The sequence below is a fragment of the Mastigoproctus giganteus genome, chromosome 4 (genome assembly GCF_048544385.1).
Source record: "Mastigoproctus giganteus isolate SK-2022 chromosome 4, ASM4854438v1, whole genome shotgun sequence".
Taxonomy (NCBI): domain Eukaryota; kingdom Metazoa; phylum Arthropoda; class Arachnida; order Uropygi; family Thelyphonidae; genus Mastigoproctus; species Mastigoproctus giganteus.
The window spans coordinates 244,346,504-244,367,503 of NC_143578.1; the positions used below are offsets into that span (position 1 = coordinate 244,346,504).

A 21,000-nucleotide genomic window follows, 5' to 3' on the forward strand; every position below is an offset into this window, starting at 1 on the left:
ATTTCGATGCTTCACTTCATGCATTGGCATTTTCTCCCTTCCTGGGTGGTCACTAGCACAGTTGCGCAGGAAGCACTTCCAGTTGGTGGGGCTGGATGGTCTTGCCCTTTTCTTGTGGTAGCCATACGGGGGACAGCGGCATTCGCTCCACTGTCTTTGTCGGGAGACCATCTGATTTTTCGAACCGACCCATCTACCTAAGGCCTGAACGTGAGTGACTTTATCCTGCGCCACACTCGATGCAGTATGATTAATATTTCTCTGTGACATGATCCATTATTGGAGCTGGACCTGTTTAGCTTCGGCTTATGTCCAGTGGTAGTTCTCGCACGTGACTATGTTCTTTCACGATATTTATTTATTTTATTAATTTGTATTACTATTAATTTATTTATTATTATTATTCTAATTTATTACTATTATTATACCGGCCTCCCATTGTGATGGAGCCGCTTTCACTTCCGCCAAGGTGGTACCCGAACCCGGGTCCATCAGGCTGGTAGTCCAGTGTTGTAACCACTGGGCCATTGTGCCCTATTATTATTAGTAGTAGTAGCAGTAGCAGCAGCTCTGTGGTGGAAGGAAGCCTGAGGCTTATGCTGCACCAGCCCAAAAAACATTCCCGAATTACCCTGAATGATGATATCCAGCTCAGGACCCTGGGTGTGCCAGGCCCATACTTACCAGATGTGAGCCCCTGGGATTATTAATTATATATGAAGAATGTCTATAGTTAAATTATTCAAATATTGTGGATGATTTACTTTATGATTTTTTCTACTCTTAAGTTATAATTGATTGTATTTCCGTTAATCACATGAAAAATCTTTTTGAGGATTTTAGAAATTAAATGTAGGTTTTTGTACTAAGAATGCAGTTTTGTTTCTTAGAAATTTGTTTCTATTTGTTCCCATTAGCCCAGATATCCTTTTCAATTATCAGTTTCAAAATTCATTATAGTAGTTTATCAATTGGAATTAAGCCTTACTTACTTACTCCACATAAGTAAGCACGGTCCTTGTAAAACCTTGGCCTCCTCAATGGTTTTCTTCCAGGTCTCTTTCCCTGGCCATTGTTCTCTATTGTCCCACCCTAAGTTCTCGTAGGTCATTCCCTGTCATCCATCCACCTCCTTCTTGGTCTTCCTCTCAGTCTTCTCCCCCCATCCCGTTGCCCTTCCATTGCTTTACTTGGCCATCTGTTTTCCTCCATTTGTATCACGTGGCTTGCCCATCTAAGTCTTGAGCTCTTTATCACTCCTACTACACCTGGTCGTCGACTTACGACCGGCCGCACTTATGACCACAAAAAAAAATAATAATAATAAATTAATTAATCGATGACGGGAGGCCTGAAGACAGCACCAGGTACATACACCCGGTCACTCTCTGTCACATACACCCAGTCGCTTTCAAGTATCTGTTGCGTGTGGTGTATTAATTAAAATTCTACTGAAATACGCATAAAATGTTTAGTAAAAGGAAAATGACTTCGTCTACATATACGCCAGCTAAAAAGTCAAGGAAAACTATTGATTTAGAGTGTAAAATGAAAATTATCCAGCAGTATGAAGGCGGAAAGAAAGTGAATACGATAGCATGTGACTTGAAGTTATCACATTCCACGGTATTGACGATACTTAAGGACAAAGAAAGAATTCGGGAAGCTGTGAAAGGTTCTGCACTTATTAAGTCTACAATTTTAACCAAACAACGACAGGGACCCATCCATGAAATGGAGAAATTGTTGTTTATGTGGATGGAAGATTTAATACAAAAAAATACACCCATGAGCCTTCACACAGGTAAAATCACGCGCCGGAGACGATTACACAGAAGATTTTCAGGCTAGTACTGGGTGGTTTAAGCATTTTTAAAAAAAGATTTTCTTTGCGTAATGTCTCTATAAATAAACATTTCCTACCTCAACCCAAGAACATGGCCCTGACGATGCACAACCCAGCACAAGCAAAGATTGAAAATTGATTTTGTAAATTTCATTTGTATTAATTTTTACATTAATTTTAGTTTGTATTTTTGTGTTTACAGTACATTATGTACAATATAATTATAGATTGTAGTTTTGTTTTTTTTATAAACAGTATGAATAATAAACCAATTAAAATGTAGAGAACGTTTGAATTTAACCTCAGAGAGAGAGAGAGAGAGAGAGAGAGAGAGAGAGAGAGAGAGAGAGAGAGAGAGAGAGAGAGAGAGCCTAGGCGTAGAAACGAAGGTATATTCAGTATCGCTAAGTAAAAGATAAAAACATTACTGTATTTAAAATGAAAAATAAAAGATTATAAAAATAAATCATAAAGATGATAAAAAGATTAGAAAGGTTAAAAAATACTGTTAATAAATATATGGCCGACATACGACCAGATCGACTTACGACCTGTCAGTCAGAACGGAAGTCGGTCGTAAGTCGACGACCAACTGTATATCCGGTTCTCCATACAGTTCTTTTAGCTCTTGGTTTGTCCTTATTTTCCACCTTCCCTGACTTTTACAGGACCAAAGATTTTCCTTAATATCTTCCTTTCCTACACATTTAAAGATTTTTTTTGTCCTTCTTTTAAAGCAAGTCCTTCTTTTTGTCCTTTGTAAGTTTCATTAGCATAAGTCATGATAGGTTGTACCACTGTTTAGTATAACACTAATTTTGTTCTTCTAGAGAGCAGTTTTGATTGAAAGTGTTTCTGCAGGGAAAATAGCATCTATTACCACCATTAAGAGGAGCTTGAATTTTTGGGGTATTATTACTATCATGTTGAATCATCATAACTTGCAGATATTTGAAGGATTCTGATCTATTGAAACTATGCTTTGCTGTTTGCCAAATCTGTTCAGTACTGTGTCTCTCGCTCCCACTTGTAATCATAAACTTTATTTTATTTTCATTTACCTTCAACCAACCCTTTCTGTTTCTTTCTCCAACTCTTCAAAAGCTGTTCTCAGAATATATGGCTTTCTTGCAGTCATCACTACATCATCTGCATAGGCTAAGTGCTGGTATAGTCTGTTATATATGATCCCATTGGTGGTGGTGGCAGCTGATACTTTCCTCATAACCCTCTCCAATACCAAGTTAAAAAGGACTGGGGACAAAGGGTCCCCTTGTCGCAATTAAGCCTTGATAAATATATATTTATTACATAATTAATTGCAGAGTCAACTTAGACAAAGTAAATTTCAACCTCTGTGGTAGACTTTTGTCTTTGATGTAATAAAAAGAATAATTCTGTTGGATTGGAAAAGTGCCAATGTAGCTCTAATTCATAAAGGCAATTCTGAGGATGCAGTGGGAAATTACTGACCGGTCAGTCTAACTTCAGTAGTAGTAGTAGGAAAAATCATGCAGGCATGATCAAGGGTGGAATTCAAGATCATTTAGATATAAATGGAAATCTGAAAGATACACAGCATGGTTTTGTAAAGGGAAAATCATGTTTAACAAATCTGGTTAACTGTTTTGATGGGGTCACTCATGAGCTGGGTTTAGGGAATAATTTTGACATTTATTTACATTTTAGCAGAGCATTTGACTCAGTCCCACGTGAGCAGTTACTTTATAAGCTGTAATAGGTTGGAATCACAGAGAAAATCCATCCTTAGATAGACAGCAGGATGGCTTCAGGGAAGGAGGCAGAGGGTTGTGATAAATGGTTATTCCTCAGATTGGATTAATGTTACTGCTAGTTTGGGGAGGACAAGGGTGTTTATCTGATAATATTGGTCAAAGTAACGCTTGCACATACCTCAAGAGTTCTTGTTTGTTACTGCAACAGATCATATTAGCAAGATGTTTTGAGGGCAGAAACGTTTCAAATGAGCAGGTAACCAATGACAGGGAATCAAGCTTAAATAACTTCAAGGGGTGTGTCAGGATAGTTAACTATACAAGAATACTGTCTTAATATACAAGAACACTGTCTTAATTGTTTATACAGTAATGTCAAAAGTGTTGTCAGTAAAATGAGTGAATTCGAACTGCTGGTTAGGACAAGTAATGCTGACATAATGGGGCTTATGAAAATGTGGTGCCACCCAGAAATAGGGGATGACGAGTTTCAATGCGGTATGTACAATGTATTTAGGAAGGCTAGGACAGATAGAAGGGGTGGTGAAGTCATGCTTCTTATCAAAAGCAGCCCGAGCACAACGAGAGCTTTCCCAGATTCAGATGTTTAGTATTGTGTGAGATAGTTGGAAGCAAAGGTATAATGAGAGAGGGAGTAATCTACAGGCCAGTGTGAAGATTACGATGAGAGCTGCTACATGCAAATGGAATGGACAAGTAAGCAGTAATGTCTTATTTTGAGTGATTTTAATTTGACTCTAATTGATTGGATCAAATGGGAAGGAAATTTCACATGGGGACAAAAATTTTTAAATTAACTAGGCGATTGTAAATTTGTATCAAAGAAAAATTGTCAGAGAAAGTACTAGGGAAAAGAATATTCTAGACCTCATCATCACCCATGAACCAGATTACATAGGGCTGATAGCACAGGAACCAGCAGCAGGAAGTAGTAGTAGTAGTAGTGGCATGTGATGCAAGAAAGAAAGTGTATGAGCTTATGCAGCATCAGCCAAAAAAAAAAAAAAAAAATCACACCATTCCCTCCAAATGCCTGTCCAGTTCCTCCTTAAATTTATTCAACCTATCAACTTCCACAACGACAGATGGAAGTTTGTTCCAGCAATTAACCACCCGCTGGCTAAAGGCAAATTTCCGCACATCTATTCTACATCTGTCTTTTCTTAATTTGAATTTATGCCCCCTTAGGTTCATAATCTGAACAAGTGGAAGGATCCCATCAGAATCCGACGTGCTCAACCCATTCAAGGCCTTATACACCTCAATCAGATCACTGCGCAGGTGCCTAGTCTCCAGCCACTGCAATTTGCAGAACTTAAGAGGATCCCTTCATTCCCCTTACCAATCTTGTTGCCCTTCTCTGTACACGCGCAAATAAATCTACATCCTTCCTAAAATGAGGCCTCCAGACCTGTACGCAGTACTCAAGGCCACGCCTTGAGTACTGCATACAGAGGGATAATCACCTCCTTTTCCCTGCTAGCAAAATTCCTATATATCATTAACAAAACCCCATGACCTGTCCTGGCAGCCTGTCTGCATTGTTCGGAAAACTTCATATCTGCCTGCACAATTACTCCCAGATCTTTTTCATTTTCTACCACCTTAAGTGTAGTACCACACAGTTGGTATGTTTCTCTGGGGTTACTTCTACCCATATGCAGTACTTTGCATTTGTCAAGGTTAAACTTCAGTTGCCACTTCTTAGCCCATCTGCCCAAATTATCTAGATCCTGTTGCAGTAGCACACTGCCATTACTGTCATTAACAACCCTGCCAACCTTTGTATCATCTGCAAACTTCAACATTAAGCCTGATATACCTTCATCAATATCATTGATAAATATACAAAACAACAGTGGACCCAGCACCGAACCCTGTGGGACTCCACTAATAATATTAGTCCACGAAGAGCAGCACCCATTGATTACCACCCTCTGTCTTTTCCCACTTAACCATCCTTTTATCCATTGTGGCAACTTGCCCTTAATACCATTCTGCCCCAATTTGTACAATAGTCTTTCATGTGTAACAGTGTCAAAATCTTTCCTGAAATCCAAATAGATGATATTAAAATTATTTTTTGCATCCAGTTCCTTTGTAACCACATCATAATATCCTATCAAATTTGTTAGACAAGACTTTCCCTTAACAAACCCATGCTGTGTCTGAATTATTGCTGCAGTCTTGTCTAGATGATCCTGCAATGCATCTTTAACCAGTGACTCCATTATTTTACCCGGAACAGAAGTTAAACTAACTGGTCTGTAATTACTCATGTCACCCTTCGAACCCCCTTTGTGAATTGGAGATACATTTGCACATCTCCAGTCCGTGGGAACCTCCCCTGGGTCCAAGGATGCTCATAATTATGGCTAAGGGTTTGCTTAGTTGCTTTGCCGCCTCCTTTAATATAACTGGATAGATCCCATCCACCCCAGGTGCTTTTCTTATGTTAAACTTCAACAATTTCTCCTCCACTTTGCTCTCAGTTATTACAAAATCATTAAGTATCCTGCTATAATTTGATAACCTTCTGCCATTTTCAAACCTTAATAATTCCTCATGTGGGAATGTAGATGCAAATACTCATTCAGTTTGTTTGCTATCTGAGCAGGATCATCAATAGTCGAACCATCGATGTCAAGTGTACCAATCAGATTCATCCCCTTCCTTTTAGAGTTTATATAAGTAAAGAAATCCTTGCTCGTTTTTCTTAGCATCTTTTGTGAAGGATTTCTCATAATCTGCGTTCGCCTGCCTAACCTCCTTTGTGACCTGATTACAGACTAGCTTATATCTGCCATAGGCTTCTGAGTCGCTTGATAATTTATATGCATCCCATGCAATTTTCTTCCCTGTTACGAGTCTCATTAGTTCATTAGATAACCATTTAGGCCTAAACCTTGAACAATATTTCTTAATAGGTATGAAACTTTTGTAGCATCCACGATTAATTCCTTTTATGTTTCTCACTTAGAATTTACTGTTGGTAACAGAAGTGATCACAGACTTCTACAGTGGACAATGAGGAGATAGATAGCAGTAGTTTTTAAAGGCAAAGGAAGAGATTATAATTTCAGTAAAGGAAATTACGACGGCTTAAGGTGCTACATGGCCTCTGTTAACTGGGTAGATATCTCACAGAGAGCGAATACAATTGAATTATGGCATACCTTTAAAACATTAATCCCAAAGCCATATATATATATATATAGCATTATATATAAAAATATATATATATTAAAATTTTATATATTATATATATATTAAAAAAATATTCCAAGTTGGACGAATAATGAAGTTGCCAGATTACTCAAGGAGAAAAAGACGGCATGGAAAAGTTACAGAGCAATAATAAGTACTGAAGTCTGTAACAGCCACAAATTGATCTGTAATAATGCCACAGAAAAGTGCAGGCAGATATGAAGTTCTCTGAGCAGTGCAGACGAGCTGCAAGAGTAGCTCATGGTGTCTTGTCAATGATATACAGGAATTTTTCTAGCAGGGATAAGGAGGTGATTATTCCCTTGTATAAGGCAATGGTTAGGCCACATCTTGAGTACTGTATACAGGTCTGGAGGCCTCATTTCAAGAAGGATGTAGAGCTGCTGGAACAGGTACAGAGAAGGGCAACAAGATTAGTGAATGGAACAAAGGGTTGCTCTTACGAAGAAAGGCTTAAGTTTTGCAAATTACAGAGTCTGGAGACTAGGCGCCGGCGAGGTGATCTGATAGAGGTGTATAAGGCTTTGAATGGTTTGAGCATGCTCAATGCCAATGGGATTCTTCATCTTGCTCAGAATAATCACCTCAGAGGGCATAAAATCAAATTGAGGAAGGACGGATGTCGGATAGATGTGCGGAAATTTGCCTTTGGCCAGCGGGTGGTTGGTTGGTGGAACCGACTTCCATCACTTGTTGTTGAAGTTGATAGCCTAAACAAATTTAAAGCTCAACTGGACAGGTATTTCGAACGAACGGAGGGGTGAAATGGAAGTGGTGTGTGTGTTTTTTTTTTTTTTTGGCTGATGCTGAATAAGCTTGCTTTCTTGCATCATATGCCTCTGCTAATGCTAATGCTAAAAGGTTAGGCTGGCAAAGGCAGATTATGAGAAATCATTGGCAAAGAGAGCGATGAGTGGGGATAAGGAATTCTTCGCATAGGTAATGGTCTCTTATGTAATGGATGTGGGATAGTATTAGATACCTCAGCTGTGCCGACCGGGCTAGCTGGGTGGGTAAAGTGCCTGCCTGTCAACCCAAATGTCACGGGTTTGAATCCCACCTCAGGCTTGGATATCACGATGGTGCTGCACTATCCGGTTGGATCTCATGGCGATGATACACGAAGAAAGCAGGAAAAAACTGGTTCCTTCGTGTATTGCTCACACCACACAATAAAAAAAAACAAAAAAAACCCAGCTGTTGTTGCAGATGAACTCAAGTTACTTTGCATTGGTATTTACAGAAGAAAAACCCTTTATATCAATGAGAAATTATGGGAGTGAAGTTGAAAAATATTTAATTAATGATATTGAAATTTCACATGATTATTTAATGAAAAAACTTTCAAGCCTACAGGTGAGTAAGGCTCCTAGGGTTGAATGTATATATCCTATATTTTTAAGGGGGCAAGTGAGTGTACTGATCCATAGAAGCTAATTATGAGTGCATCACTGGACTCAGGAGAGATTCCGTTGGATTGGAAAAGTGCCAGTATATCTCCAATACATTAGTTTATTCCAATAAATTATCTACTAAAGTAGATAGCTTTATCAAGCTATCTACTATAGCTTGATAAAGTTCAAAGTGGAATTGGATGGTCACTTTTTTGGCTGTGGGAAATTGAGAGATTGTGCGTGTGTGTGTTTTATTTTTATTAATTTTTTGGAAGACACACGAGAAAGTCTGCTTCCTTTGATCATTCAGCCATATTAGTACTAACATTAGTCAATGTTAAAATCCAAGAAATTTAAAAATATCTGACACACAGGATTGATGTGAGACAAAGGATCTTTTCAACCCTGCTTTTGCAAAATGAATCAAACAAATTCCACAGTGTGGACTATCAGGCAGGGGCCTGATATTGCAGTAGCTCACATTACAGCCCATTTCTGTGTAATTTGTTGTGCCTCTCCACTTATAAATATATTGTGGGCTTCAGTATTAGCAAAGCATTAACAAATTCCCCAGGGGCTCACATCTGGTGAGAATGGGCTTGGCACACCCCAGGGTCCTGAGCTCGATATCATCAATCTTCTCTTTCTTGGTGATTCCCTTCTATTTAGTTACCACCAATTACGGAGGATGCGGAAAGATCAGGGAATGACCACCGCATATCCCGGAGCAATATGGCCTTAGTTGCTAATGCTCCTAAAAACCAAATAACTAACTAACTAACCCTTCTATTTCTTACTCTTGTTCTCTCTCTCTCTGAGGGTAATTCAATTTTTTTTTTTTTTTTTTTTTTTTTGGCTGGTGCAGCAAAAGCCTCAGGCTTCCTTGCACCATGTGGCTAATGATAATAAAATAATAATAATAAGGCATATGATGCCAGAAAGAAAGCTAATACAGCATCAGCCAAAAAAAAAGCGAAACCCTTCTCATTTCACCCATCCACTTGCTCCAAATATTTGTCTAGTTCAGCCTTGAATCTATTTAAGCTATCAACTTCTACAACAACATGAAAGTCTGTTGTGCAAACTTCTGCACATCTATCCTACAACTGTCTTTCCTCAATTTGAACCTATGCCCTCTCATGCAATTATTCTGAGCAAGAGGAAGAACCCCATCAACATTGAGCATGCTCAAACCATTCAAGGCCTCATTAGCATTAGTTGAGGCATACGATGCAAGACAACAAGTTTATACAGCATCAGCCAATTAAAAAAAAAAAAAAAAAAAACACCCCTTCCCATTTCACCCATCCGGTCACTCCAAATGTTTGTCTAGTTCAGCCTTAAATTTAAGCTAACAAGTTTCACAACAGCAGATGGAAGTCTGTTCCAGCAATCAGCTACCCGCTGGCTAAAGGCAAACTTCTGCACATCTATTCTACAAATGTAATTTTTCAATTTGAATCTATTCCCCCCCTCAGGTTCTTAATCTGAGCAAGCAGAAGTATCCCATCAGCATTGAGCCTGCTCAACCCATTCAAGGCCTTATACACCTCGATCAGATCACCTTGCAAGTGCCTAGTCTCCAGGTGCTGCAACTTGTAGAACTTAAGCTTTTCTTTGTAAGCACACCTCTTTGTTCCTCTGACCAATTTTGTTGCCCTTCATTGTACTCATTCTAGCAACTCTATATCCTTCCCAAAATGAGGCCTCCAAACCTGTACAGTACTCAAGGTGTGGCCTGATCATTGCCCTATACAAAGGCATAATCACCTTGTCTCTGCTAGGAAAATTCCTATATATCACGACAAAACTCCATGACCTGCTCATGCAGCCCATCTGCACTGCTCATAGAACTTCATATCTCACTGCACAATTACCCCCAAGTCTTTTTCATTCTCCACCTCCCTGAGTGTAGTACCACACAGTTGGTACGTTTCTCTTGGGTCCCGGCTACCCATGTGCAGTATTTTGCATTTGTGAATGTTAAAATTCAATTGCCACTTCTCAGCCCATCTTCCTAACTTTTCTAGATTCTGTTGCATTAGCATACTGTCTTTACTGTCATTAACAACCGTGCCAACCTTTGTATCATCTGCATACGTGGATGTTAAGCCTGATATACTTTCATCGATATCATTGATAAATACACAAAACAACAATGGGCCCAGCACTGAACCCTGGGGGATTCTGCTAGTAACATTAGTCCGTGTAGAGTAGTGTCCATTTATTACCACTCTCTGCTGTCTCCCACCCAACCATCCTTTTATCCATTTCAGTAATTTGACCTTAATGCTACACCGTTCTAATTTGTATAGCAGTCTTCCATGTGCAACAGTATCAAAAGCTTTCCTGAAATCCAAAAATATGATATCAAAATTATTTTTTGCATCCAGTTCCTTTGTGATCACATCGTAGTATCCAATCCATTTGGTAAGACAAGACTTCCCCTTAAACCCATGCTGTGTCTGAGCTATTACTGCTGTCTTGTATAAGTGATCCTGCATCACATCCTTAACCAGTGACTCCATTAGTTTCCCCGGAACAGAAGTTAAACTAACATCATCATCATCATCATCATCAGCCATTTTCAATCCACTGCAGGATGAAGGCCTCTCCAGCAACTTTCCAGTTCCTTCTGTTTTGAGCACTGGCCATCCATTTACTACTCAAAAACTCATGAATTTCATCTATCCATCTCCGCCTTTGTCTTCCAGGTTTTCTTCTAGCTCCTCTTGGGTACCATTCTGTTATTTTCTTAGTCCATCTGTCATCATGTCTTCGAGCTATATGTCCTGCCCAAGACCATTTTAGTTCTTTAGTTTTGATAAGAATGTCCTTTACTTGAGTTTGCTGCCTAATTCACGTGTTTCTCTTCTTATCTAACAGTCTGATTCCCAATATAATTCGTTCCATTCTTCGCTGTGTAGTTCTTAGCTTCTCTTCCATTCTTTTGGTGAGTGCCCAAGTTTCACTTCCGTAAGTCATGGTGGGGAGTATACATTGATTCATTATTTTACGTTTCAGACAAACTGGGATATTGCTCTTCAGTATGTGACTATATTTCCTGAATGCTATCCATCCAAAATTTATTCTTCTCTTGACTTCCAGCCATTTATCATTATTACAGCTAATAACTTGTCCCAGATAAGTATATGACTCCACCTTTTCAATTACTGCTCCTTCAATCATTATTTCCCTTTCCGTGGCATACTTGTTCATCATTACTTTTGTTTTAGCCATATTCATCTTTAGTCCAAAATCCTTACTAACTGTGCATAACTGATTAAGATTTTCCTCTAATTCTTTGGGATCGTGGCTTATGACCACAATGTCATCTGCAAATCGTAAATGGTTTAGGTACTCTCCGTTCACATTGACTCCTTTCTGCGACCAGTCTAATCTTCTGAAAGCTTCCTCAAGGGCAGCAGTAAACAGCTTCGGAGATATTGTGTCTCCTTGTCGAACTCCTTTCTCGATTTTAAATTTCCTACTGTCTTTGTCTAGTCTAATAAAGGATGTAGCACTCTCATATATTTTCTTCAAAATCATAATATATGGAGTATCTATGCCTTGTCTTTCCAGTGCCCGAAACATTGCCTTATGCTGTATGGAGTCAAATGCCTTTTCATAATCCACAAATGCCAGGCATAATGGCGTTTTATATTCATTTGCTTTCTCCATTAGCTGTGATATTACGTGAAGGTGATCCATAGTTGAGAATCCTGTCCTAAAGCCAGCTTGCTCTTTCGGTTGATTCTCATCAAGTATTCTTTCTAATCTGTTAGTAATGACCCTTGTGAACAACTTGTAGATATGGGATAACAAGCTAATTGGTCTATAATTTCCAATTTCTGATTTATCTCCTTTCTTATGCAGCAAAACTATGATTGCATTATTCCACTGCTTAGGCATCACACCTTTTCTAATGCACTTTGTGAAGAGCCTTGCCAGTTTTTGTGTTATGTCTCTTCCTCCCAATTTTAACAATTCTACAGTAACTTCATCTTCCCCCGGGGCTTTCCGATTCTTCATTTTCTTCAATGCATGTTCTACCTCATCGGGAAGAATATCGGGTATGTCGTATGTGTTGCTACTTTGCAATCCATCTTCCCCACTGCTGGTATCATTCCCTCGCTCCTTGTATAATTCTCTATAGTAGTCTTCTGCTATTTGAATTATGCCTTCTCTGCTGTTTATAAGTACACCATTGCTATTCTTCAGTTTCAGTATCATTTGTCTTCCTGTATTACTGCTCATGGCTGCTGATTTAAATCCTTTGTTTTCCCTTAATGCTTGTTCTACTTTCCTTGTGTTAAATCTTCTTATGTCCTCTCTGAGTCTCTTTCTAATGGCTTTGCATAACTCAGTATACTCAATTTTCTCCCTGTCAGTGTTTTTCTTGCTCTGCATTTGTCGTCTTTGGTTCATCATGACAAGTGTTTCTTGACTAATTTTTTCTTCTTTGGATTTCTGTTTCCCTATAGGTTTCTTGGGCTTTATCACTTTCAGAAAGTTGTAATATTCTTCGTCGATATCTTGGTCCTGAGCAGTCTGCAAAAGCTCAAACTTGTTCTTAAGTTCCAGTACATACTGCTTTTTCTCCTCCTCTGTTATTTCAAAGACTTTTGTATTATTTACTCGAGTCAGTTTTTTCCTTTCCTTTCCTACATCTATATCAAGTGTACATCTTACCATTCTGTGATCACTTCCAACATTTACCTTATTCAGGACGGTAACATCATTCACAATATATCTTCTGTTAGTGAGGATGAAGTCGATTTCATTAGTTGTTAATCCATTTGGACTCTTCCATGTCCACTTTCTGTTCACCCTTTTCTTGAAAAAAGTGTTCATTACTGACATTCCTTGAGATTCTGCAAATTCCACAAGTCTTTCACCTCTTTTATTTCTTTCACCAATTCCAAAATTTCCTATAGTTCCTCTTTCTGCACTGTTTTGCCTTTTTCCAACCTTAGCATTGAAGTCCCCCATAATAATAGTGTAGTGGGTTTTCTGCTCATCTAGAAGACTCTCAATTTCAGTGTACATTTCTTTAACCTCTTCATCATCATGGCTCGATGTTGGTGCATAAATCATTATAATCTTTAGCTTGTACCTCTTAGAAATCTTGAGTATTAGTCTTGACACCCTTGGTGATGTACTTTTGAATTCCAAAATGTTGTTTTTAAAATCTTTATGGACCAGAAACCCAACTCCACCTTCACTCCTTTCACTGTTTCCATTGGTGTACAGCAGATTTCCACTTGATAAACTTATAAGTGATTCATTTCTTCTTCTTGTTTCAGCCAAACCGATGATATTCCAATTCACATTTTCTAATTCCTTTTCCAGCTCTAATATCCTGTCTTCACCGATGAGTGATCGTACGTTATAACAGGCCAAGTTCAATTTCCGTGCATGCCAGCCTGGTCGTACCCAGAGATTCTTAGCACCCTCTGCTTCCACTCTGATCCTCTCGCTGCCGTAAGAGGGAGAGTGAAAGCTGCTGGGGACTGAGGGCCATTTGTATTGTTGTGCTCTCATTGCTGGAGGGTTTGGTCTTTTCCTCTTCATGCTGACCAGGCGTCTTGAAGAGAACCACTCTACACGTTCGTTGCCACCTAAGTGACGTAACAGGGCTTACCATCGAGAAGGTGTGCATGAGTGGATTTTAGGGAGGCAGGCCAACCGGACTTCTCCTAAATCTTCTGTAATAGAGAGATATTGGATCCATCAGTGTTTTAGGCTGAGTGTCTGATAACACACAGGATACCTGTTCCCCTCTAAACTAACAGGTCTGTAATTATTTTTGTCACCCTTTGAACCCCCTTTGTGAATTGAGGATACATTTGCACATCTCCAGTCCATGGGAACCTCCCCTGACTCTAAGGATGCTCTCATAATTATGGCTAATGGTTTACTTACTTCCCTTGTTGCCTCCTTCTTTATAACTGGATAGATTCCATCTGCTCCACTTGCCTTTTTTATGTTTAACTTCAACAATTTCTCCTGCACTTTGGTTTCAGTTATTACAAAATCAGATAGCTCCCTGTTAGAGTTTGATAAACCTCTGGCATTCCCCTTCTTGAATAACTCCTTATGTGTGAATGTAGATGCAAAATACTCATTCAGTTTATCAGCTACCTGAGCAGGATCATCAATAGTCGAGCCATATATGTTAAGTAGACCAATCTGATTCATCCCCTTCTTTCTAGAGTTTACATAAGTAAAGAACTCTTTGCCTTTTTTCTTTGCGTCCTTTGCCAAAGATTTCTTGTAGTCTGCCTTCACCTGCCTAATCTCCTTTGTGACTTGAATATAGACTAGCTTATATCTGTCATAGGCTTATGTGTTACCTGATAATTTATATGCTTTTCATTCATTTTTCTTCTTTGCTATGAGCCTCATTAATTCATCTGGCATCCATTTAGGCCTGAACCTTGAATTGTATTTCTTAGTTGGTATGAAAAGCCTAGTAGCCTACAAGATTAAATCTCTGAAGGCGTCCCAATTAGAATTCACTGTTCGTAACATCATCACTTGATCCTACTGTATAGAATTTAAAAACTGTCTGAGACCACTGTAGTCTCCTTTATGAAAACAAAAACCCTTCCCTTTACCATTGATGTTAGTTACATCTTTAAGTAAATCCCACATCAGTATACTGTGATCACTGTCACCTAGTGGTTCCTTTATCTGCAAATTCTTAATGCATGAATAATCACTGCCAATAATCAGATCAAGGATATTACTCGCTCTGGTTGCCTCTCGAACATGTTGCTGTAGAAAACATTCATCCCATAAACCCACAAAAGTCTTGCTAGTGTGTGAGTGACCAACCCACAAGTTCTAGTCAATATCTGATTTAATTTACTGGTCCATTCTATTTTTCTGATTTACAAGCCATTCTGATTTACTGATCCATTCTGTTTTTCTGCACAACTGTTCATTGTTCTCATCAGAGTCTTTAGGACTATAATACATTTCTACTCATTTTCCTTTTCTCAGTGTTTATGTCACACCAAACAGACCGAACATTGCTTCAACAACACTTCCTTAGATTTTGTGTTTCTTAACTAACAGCATAACCCCTCCTCCCTTCCTATCCTGTGTGTCCTTTCTGTACATATTTTACTCCCCAAATTCCAATTCTGCACTTCTTATATCTGTGTGACACCAAGTCTCTGATATCTCAACAACAATAATAATAATAATATACACCTCAATCAGATCATCTCGCAGGTGCCTATTCTCCAGACACTGCAATTTGCAGAACTTAAGCCTTTCTTGGTAAGGGCAACCCTTTGTTCCACTCACCAATCTTGTTGCCCTTCTCTGTACTCATTCCAGCAGCTCTACATCCTTCTTAAAATGAGGCTTCCAGACCTGTATACAGTACTCAAGGTGTGGCCTGACCATTGTCTTATTCAAGGAGATAATCACTTCCTTATCCATGCTAGAAAAATTGCATTCTTGTATATTGTTGACAAGACACCATGAGCTACTCTTGCAGACTGTCTGCACTGTTCAGAAAACTTCATATCTGACTGCAGAATTACCCCCAAGTCTTTTTTGTTCTCTAACACAGTCAGTGTAGTACCACACAATTGATATGTTTCTCTGGGGTTACTGCTACCCATATGCAGTATTTTGCATTTGTCAATGTTAAACTTCAGTTGCCACCTCTCAGCCCATCTGCTCAACTTTACTTGATCCTGTTGGTGTAGCATACTTTCTTTACTCCCACTAACAACCCTGCCAATTTTCGTATTGTCTGCAAACTTAGACATTAATCCTGATATACCATCATCAATATTATTAATAAATACAAAAAACAACAATGGAGCCAACAGTGAGCCCTGTTGATTACCCCTGTCTGTCTTCTCCCACCAAACCATCCCTTTATTCATAGCAGCAATTTGCCACCAATGCCACACTGCTCCAATTTGTGCAGCAGTCTTCCATGTGCAACAGTATCAAAAGCCTTTCTAAGATCCAAATATATAATATGAAAGTTATTCCCTTCATCCAGTTCTTTTGTGACTGCATCATAGTATCCAATCAAATTGGTCAGGCAAGACTTTCCCTTAACAAAACCATGCTGTGTCTGAGCTATAACTGAAGTCTTGTCTAGATGATCCTGCAGTGCTTCTTTAGCCAGTGCCTCCATTAATTTCCCTGGAATAGAAGTTAAACTAACAGGTCTGTAATTACTTGTGTTGCTCATTGATCCTGGATTGTGAATTAGGGTCACATTTGCACATCTCCAGTACATGGGTACCTCCCCTGGTACAAGGAAGCTCTCATAATTATGGCTAAGGGTTTGCTTACTTTTTCTGCCTCCTTTAATATAACTGGATAGATCCCATCCACCCCAGGTGCTTTTCTTATGTTTATCTTCAACAATTTCTCCTCCACTTTGCTCTCAGTTATTAGAAAATCATCTAGCTCACTGCCAGACTTTAATACACCTCTGGAATTCCCCTCCCTGAATAACTCCTCTTGTGTGAATGTAGATGCAAAATACTCATTTTATTTGTTAGCTACCTGAGCAGGACCATCAACAGTTGAACCATCGATATCAAGTGGACCAATTGGGTTCATTCCCTTCCTTCTAGAGTTTATATAAATAAAGAAGTCTTTGCTGTTTTTCTTTGCATCATTTGCCAAAGATCTCTCGTAATCTGCCTTTGCCTGCCTAACCTCATTTGTGACTTGGTTACAGACTAGCCTATATCTATCATGGGCTTCTGTGTCACCTGTTAATTTATATGTATACCATGGATTTTTCTTCTCTGCCCCATGTCTCATTAGTTCCTCTGACATCCATTTAGGATGTCAGAACCTTAAACAATATTTCTTGTTTTACCTTGAACAATGTTTCTTAGTTTGTATGAAAAGCCTAGTAGCTTCCAAGATTTCCTAGTAGCCTTCCAAAATTCTTTGAATGCTTACCATTTTGAATTTGCTGTTGGTAACACATCAGTTGGTCCCACCATATCGAATTTAAAGATTGTCTTAGTCGATTGTAGTCACCTTTACGAAAGCAAAAACCTTCCCTTTACCCCTGATGGTAGTTTCCTATTTGATTAAATCCCACTTCAGCACCTAGTGATCTTGTGATCATGCCACCTAGGGGTTCCTTTATCTGCAGATTCTTAATGCATGAAGAATCAGATCAAGGGTGATGATCACATTACTGATGATCAGATCAACTCCCCCTAGTTGCCTCCCGAACATACTGCTGTAGAAAACAATCTTCCAATAAATCCACAAGGTGTGTGTGTGTGTGTGTGTGTGTGTGTGTGTGTGTGTGTGTGTGTGTGTGTGTGTGTGTGTGTGTGTGTGTGTGTGTGTGTGTGTGTGTGTGTGAGTGAGTGAGTGAGTGAGTGAGTGAGTGAGTGACCAACCCACAAATTCCAGTCAATATCTAGGAAATTAAAATCTCCCATCATAAGGTAATCCGATTGATTGACTGGCCCACTCTATTTCTCTGTACAGTTGTTTATTATACTCGTCAGAGTCATTAGGCCTATAACACACACCTACCCTCAATTTTTGCCTTCCCAGTGCTTATGTCACACGAAACTGACTTGACATTGCTCTGTCCACCCATGTTTACTGACTGTACTTCCTTGGATTTAATGTGTTTGTTAACTAATAGCATAGCGCCTCCTCCATTCCTACCTGTCTATCCTTCCTGTACATATTGTACTCCCCAAATTCCATTTCTGCATTGCTTATATCTGTATGACACCATGTCTCTGATATCCCAACAATATCTGCCTTTGATGTATTGATAGACACCTCAAATTCATCAAATTTATTTACTATACTCCTAGCATTGGTGTACACACAAGTATACATGCTCCTGTTCCTATTCTTAGGTACCCTAACACAGCCCTTGTATTTATTATTCTGCAGTGACTCCCAGCAGTCTCTGAAATCCACCGCACCTTGTTTTCCAGGCTGCTGCCCATTCTAATAGAAGCAGTGGAAGAATCACTTTCACCTTTGCCAGAGGCTACTGTTAATCTATTAGTCAGTGTATCCCTCCGAAGCTAACAGTTTTCTGTGTATCCCCCGCAAGCTAGCAGTTTTCCGACCCATCTAACACTGCCTCAATAGTATCAGCAAATATTCTTGCACCCTTTCTATTTAAGTGTATCCCATCCCTGTAGAAGCAGTCTCTCCTGTTAACAAGCACAGACAGGCTGAGAAAAATTCTACCCCTTGAGCCTTGCACAATCTTTCCATGGCTGAATTGATTGATAAGGCTCTCATCATATACTCCCTCCTATCATGTCTGGGCAGAATTGCAGACACTTTCAAATTCAACCCTAACTCACGGCTTTTTTTCAACATCATTGGCTTAACAAGGTAGTGGACTACAACATTCACTACATCGAAGTGATGCTCACCAACTTAGTGGCATCCTCCCCTCCACCTCTTCCATGGAAGCAATTCATCATAATCCAAAACTTACAGATATGTACGTAATTAATCACAGAATTAATTTTATTAATTATAATTAATTGCAATATTAATTGCAGAATTAATAAAATTCTGATAATGGGTGCATCCAGTCACCCTATGTCAGAATTTTAGTGAAGTTCTCAGTAATTGCATGGCCAGAATGCACAAACTCATATCCTGCTACAAGCTCCACTCAGCATACTTTGTATCTGTAACCAGCCCAAAATAGATTCTAAAAAGCTGTGTTTGATAAAAAGTACAGGGAAAGGTCTTCAGTGAATTTGTGCTTGTATTAATTAAAAGCTTCTTGGCTAATACCTTCTAAAGGTATTAGCCAAGAACCTTTAACCTCCCACCTAGTGGAGAGCAATCAGAATCGGAAACCAGGCTCTCCAGACAGAAGCTAGGAATCTGGTATTATTTTAAACAGACACGGTGAATTTTATTTGAAGGGATAGATCATTACCCAAGATTGTTTTCCAATGGTTTTTAAACATTTACTAAGACTGTAGATTTAGTAATAATTTTTATTTTCTTTCTTTAATCTTACTGCAATTTTATATTTGTTGTAAAGCTGTACTTTAATATTGTAAGACTATGGTTTTATGACCAAAGAAAATAACACATAATTGTAATACTGTTTAAGATTAATAATAATATTTTTTACATATTCTGAATAGTAAATTTGGTGGATATATGGAACATTATCGAGGCATTTAGGGAAAATGGACTGAATACATTGGAACCTAGAATGGAAGTAAATGTGTCTAGGTTGGAATCCTTGGTATCATCTATTTATTATCAACTTAACAAAAGACTTCCTTCATCTCAACAGATAGATATTGACCATTGTACTGCTCTTCTTGTCAATTGGCTGCTGGCTACCTATGACTTGTAAGTACTGCTGAAGTTCAAAAAAATACATATTTTTGTCTTTGTTTATTTATATTTAGGCTTGATATTTTATACAACTAAAATTATTAATTAATTTTCTATAAAAACTAAATTCCTATATCATTGTTAGACAAAACAATAAAACATGCCTTAAATTCATGCTAAGCAGCTTTCTACAGACCATAATTAAACTTAACACGTCCGAGAACATCTGAGGTTCTAGTGTAATGGTTTAGAAGGACATTGCTCAGTTCATTTTCACCACTTTCTTCACAGATTGCCACTTTATGTCTGTCAGTGTTTTTGGCTTACTGCTAGGACAGCTCATGGGGTAGTACTATCAGTGATATACAATAATTTTGTCAGCAGGGAGGTGATTGTCCCATTGTGCAGGGCAATGTTTGGGCTGCACCTTGAGTTCCATACAGGTCTGGAAACTTCATCTTAGGAAGGATACCAATCTATTTGGAGTGGATGCAGAAAAGAGCAACAAGGATTAGTCAGGGACACAAAAAGTGCTTTTACCAAGGAAGACTTCAGTTCTGTAAATTGCCATACCCAAAAAATAAGCATTTGCAAAGAGACCTCATTAAAGTGTTTAAGGCTTGAAATGGATTGAGGTGAATTCATCTTGACACGTAGCAAATCTTGATCACAGAAAAAGTCACACCACAGTTCCAGAAAAACTCGCTAAAAGTTACTAAAATTGGCACACCAAATTTGAGACATCTTCAGTTCGCACCATTGTGAGCCTTGATGAAGAAAAACATTTTTTTCTTCATTAAGACTCATTAAGCTGGCTGAGTTCTCCACAAACCAGTGTCTCATAGCCTCACAAGGAGAGTAGCTTAAGTGTACAACTAAAAAAAAAAAAAAAAAAATCACTTTTCTTATTCTTCCATAAAACCACACAAAGAACAGGTTTACTACATAGTAAATTGCCAGTTATTCTCCACTTTAGAAGATCCCATGGCATTTTGCTGTTTAGAACTGATCTCAGTCTGGAAGTCTCATCCTGCTTTGACAGAAGGGAGACAGATTCTTTAGGAGATCCATTCTTGAAGGAATTACAGGTAAATTTAATTTACCAAAAATCATTTGAATATCCAAAACTAGAGTTCCTGAATGGCCCAAAGATTCAAAGGTGCTGTAGAATACCAAATACCTATAAGTCAAAAGTGACTTTTGAAAAGACCTTAAGGTCTGTTCCTTAAGACCAAAAGGCCTTAAGGAACATGACTCTCATTAATGCAAAAATGAAATTTAAAATTTAATTTTGAAAAACAATACAAAAGGAGTTTCACAGAAAAACATTGTAAATAGCTGGAATGGAACAGATAAATAAGCCAAACTAAACATCACATACTTTAATTTACTGGAATTAATTCGAAGGCTGAAATAATAT

General features: G+C 38.5%; 1 protein-coding gene across 1 annotated transcript in view; it reads left to right on the top strand.

The window, feature by feature from the left end:
* LOC150087585 (dystrobrevin beta-like) overlaps positions 1 to 21,000 on the top strand; it is a 152,181-nt gene that overhangs the window by 36,142 nt on the left and 95,039 nt on the right. Inside the window, exon 4 of the mRNA XM_090372149.1 lies at positions 19,382 to 19,595. Within this exon, the coding sequence (XP_090228275.1) occupies positions 19,382 to 19,595 (214 nt within the window). The remainder of the gene's footprint in view (positions 1 to 19,381; positions 19,596 to 21,000) is intronic.